The sequence below is a fragment of the Condylura cristata genome, unplaced genomic scaffold, assembly GCF_000260355.1.
Source record: "Condylura cristata isolate star-nosed mole 26May11 unplaced genomic scaffold, ConCri1.0 scaffold00018, whole genome shotgun sequence".
Lineage (NCBI taxonomy): Eukaryota > Metazoa > Chordata > Mammalia > Eulipotyphla > Talpidae > Condylura > Condylura cristata.
In genome coordinates this window covers 8,814,065-8,817,751 of record NW_004567119.1, presented here as the reverse complement: position 1 = coordinate 8,817,751, position 3,687 = coordinate 8,814,065, and the positions used below count along the sequence as shown (strand labels likewise).

Below are 3,687 nucleotides of genomic sequence, written 5' to 3'. Positions count from 1 at the left end.
AAAAAAAAAACAGTGGCTGACTAACCTCAGCTCTTGGGGAGCCTGAAGGAGGGTGCCCCACAGACACAGCTTGTCCAGAGACTGGTGTGTGCCAGCAAAGGCCTGCTATCCTGCCCACCCTCCCCACCCCTCCCCCACTGCCACAGACCCACATGAGCAGAAACAAGCATTTGACGAGCCCAATTCGGAAACCCAGCTGCTGGCAACTTCCATTCAGTCCCTGTTGTCAGTCCCGGACAGACACAGCTCTGGGCTCGTTCTCGTTAGCAGGAAAGGCCCACGACACTACAGGCAAAGGAGTGCACCCCTCACCTGTGGGCACTAGGCAGGCCTGGCCTCCAGGCCCATTTCTGTGGCGCTCTGAGCAGACACCAGAGGGCCGGCCTCACCACCCTCTCTCTCTTTCTCTCAGCTGGTGAGTGACTTGCTGGAGTTTTGCTTCTACACCTTCCGAGAGTCCCAGGCGCTGAAGGTGGAGTTCCCCGCGATGCTGGTGGAGATCATCAGCGACCAGCTGCCAAAGGTGGAGTCCGGGAACGCCAAGGCCCTGTACTTTCACCGGAAGTGACGCCAGTCAGCAAACCAGAAGAACTTTGCCTTAAGTTTCCCTGTGTTATTCCACACCCGCGAAGGACCCAAGAAATCATATTTTTAACATGTGACGGTTGATTCTCACCTGTTCAGCAGTTTCTCAAGTTTAAAATCATGTCAAGGGTTTGGAGCCGGGAAAGCAATTTGACGTGGATTTGGCGACACCCCAGCGGTCTATGGACTCACCCCTCTCCAATCCCAGCGCTTAGAAACTCGTTCCTGCTCCTCTGGATGAAAAGCCATATCTAGTCAATAACTCTGATTTTGCTATTTTAACAGATGGAAGTTTTAACTATGCCATGTAGTTTCTGGTATCGTTCGCTTGTTTTAAAAGGGTTCAAGGACTAACGAACTTTTTAAAGCTTACCCTTGGTTTGCACATAAAACGTATAGTCAATATGGGGCATTAATATACTTTTGTTATTTAAAAAAAAAAAACACAAAACAGAAAAAAATATATCCAGATACCTGTTGTGTAATAACAGAGCACGCGGCGTGGACTAGCGTCTCCGAGGCTCCAGTGCCCACGACCCTCTGCATCACTGGTATAGACACCCCGTAGCGGCCATTTATTATTTAATTAGAATGGATAAAAGGTTGAAACAATTGCCTTGGTTTCAATTTCTAGTATCTATTGTGTTGGCTTTACCAATAATTTTTTGCAGTCTTTTTGCTGTGCTGTACATTACTGTATGTATAAATTGTGAAGGACCTGAAATAAGGTATAAGGAACTTTTGTAAATGAGACATACAAAAAAAAAAACTTTAATGGTTAATAGGATGAATGGGAAAGTATTTTTGAAAGAATTCTATTTTGCTGGAGACTATTTAAGTACTATCTTTGTCTAAACAAACAAGGTAAAAATTTTTTTTGTAAAGTGAAATGTTCTGCATGCATCACGAACCGTTTACAGTGTATTTAAGAAGGGAAAGCTGTGCCTTTTTTAGCTTCATTATCTAATTTACCATTTTACAGTCTCTGTTGTAAATAACCACCCTGAAACCTCTGCGGTTGTCTTTAAGCCTTTCTACTTTTCTGTACCTTTGTGTTGTCCTGGGTCTCCCGCTGGAGGTGTGCAGGCGCCGTCACACAGCAGGCCAGGCTCTGCTTCATCCTACTTCCATCGGGGAGCAAGGGCCGGGGGGCCTCGCAGCGCCCCGAGGTGGCACGTGACAGAACGCATGTGCAGGCAGCCCCTCGGGGTGCCGCCCCTTTTCCTTGTTCCTCAAGGGGCAGAATCAACCTGAAGGGAGTGAGACTTGCAAAGCCCACAGCTCAGAGAACACATCCTCATCCCATTTTAGAAAACAATTTTCTCCTTGGAGAAACAAAAACCCAATGCACGCTAGGTCTGTCTGAGGTGAGCAGGGCACGTCTGGGCGGGGAAGGGGCTTTGCACTCCTGGGACTGGACACACAGGCCCTGTGTCGCCCTGGGGACAGCCAGCCAGCGTGGAGACCACACAACTAGAGGGTTTTTAGATTTTTCAAAGGTAGGTTTTAAAAACATTTTATACATGAACAGTTTTGGGGGGGGAAACCCTGAAGATCATATAAGCAAGACAGTGGCACTAAAAATTTTTAATTCATCTGTTTGGCACGGATGCAATTTATGGCTTTTCTCTTGCCCCAAATCATAAACCTGTGTGTCTTTGGGGAAACTTTAACAATACAGTTGCACTAAATAAATGACTCTGAATAGAGCCCAAATTAATCTTTGAAACGTGATGATAATCATCAGGTTCTCAGTGAAATCAGATTCTTTTCCAAACCTAAAAGCTGTACCTGGAGGAGTCCGAGGCAGGGAGAAGGCCGCGCTGGGATCGAGACTTTCTCCAGGCTCACCACGCAGGCAACTCGACCTTGTCTCAAAAGCACCTGCCTTATGCAAGGAGAAAGCACTCAGAGGGAGGAGTTTTTCTTACATAATTTGCAACTTCAGGAATTTAATTTATAGGCCGATCTTTCAATGCAGTCAACTTACATGCACAGCATAGGAAAGCCACTTGGAAGGTGGTAGGCAGCATGCAGACTGGGTGTTTCTAGAACAGAAACAGCTTACAAGAGCAACACTGCGCTCAGACTGACGACGTCACGAGGTCTGGAATGGAGGCTGTCTGCATCAGCTTTTTGTATTAACAAAGTTACTGGCTCTTTGTGTGTCTCCGGGTAACTTTGCTTGATTAAACAGCAAAGCCATATTCTAAATTCACTGTTGAATGCCTGTCCCGGTCCAAATTGTCTGTCTGCTCTTATTTTTGTACCATATTGCTCTTAAAAATCTTGGTTTGGTACAATTCATAATTCACCAAAACTTCATATAATTAAAAAAAAACACTAAATTAGTTTAAAATGAAGCAATTTATATCTTTATGCAAAAACATATGTCTGTCTTTGCAAAGGACTGTAAGCAGATTACAATAAATCCTTTACTTTAATCACCTGTTGTTTTGGAAACAGTTCATTGGAATGTCCATAGGACCCCTGGATCCTGTGCCCTTCCAAACTGAGTCCTGCATCCGAGACGGGGTGACAGTTTTTTCCCATGTGCCAAAAGTACTGTGTCAGCCACATGTCAGTACTGTTTTGGGACTGAGGAGATGCCTTGTTTCCTACCATTAATGTCCGGTGCACTAAAATGCCCTGTAACCGCTCAGTTAACAACAACTTTACCAGGTAGCTGCTGAGTACAGAAGTCCCGTCTGCGGTTCCAGTTACCCAGTCAGCCATGTCTCAAAATTCTCCATCCAGTCAGGTACTTGAGGCTATATTCACATCTTCCATTGCAGTGCAGTAGAGTCTAGTCGTTTCTGCTTACTGTGCCTAATTTTGAAACGCCCCCTGGGGGTATAAGAAACACAGTCGTCCACGTGGGTAGTCTCAGTCAGTGCCACCTGAGGTCCCCACACCCACCCACCAGCACACGGGCACGGCCTCACTTCTCGTCATGATCACGGGGCTGCTTGCTCACCATGCCGCCTGGGAGTGGGCCAGACCCTTCCGACCACAGTGTTCTCGCTCCGTGGGCGTTTCTCATGCCTCCCCGCCACGGTGTCGGGCTGTCTGATCCCGACAGTGCTGCTGCTCACTGTCCTG

At 46.7% G+C, this 3,687-nt stretch overlaps 1 protein-coding gene across 1 annotated transcript in view; it reads left to right on the top strand.

Moving 5' to 3' along the window:
- The window catches only part of NR3C2 (nuclear receptor subfamily 3, group C, member 2), a 282,191-nt gene extending 279,175 nt beyond the window's left edge, over nt 1-3,016 (top strand). Inside the window, exon 9 of the mRNA XM_004685316.2 lies at nt 413-3,016. Within this exon, the coding sequence (XP_004685373.1) occupies nt 413-568 (156 nt within the window). The 3' untranslated portion in view covers nt 569-3,016. The remainder of the gene's footprint in view (nt 1-412) is intronic.
- Nucleotides 3,017-3,687: the final 671 nt, after the last annotated feature.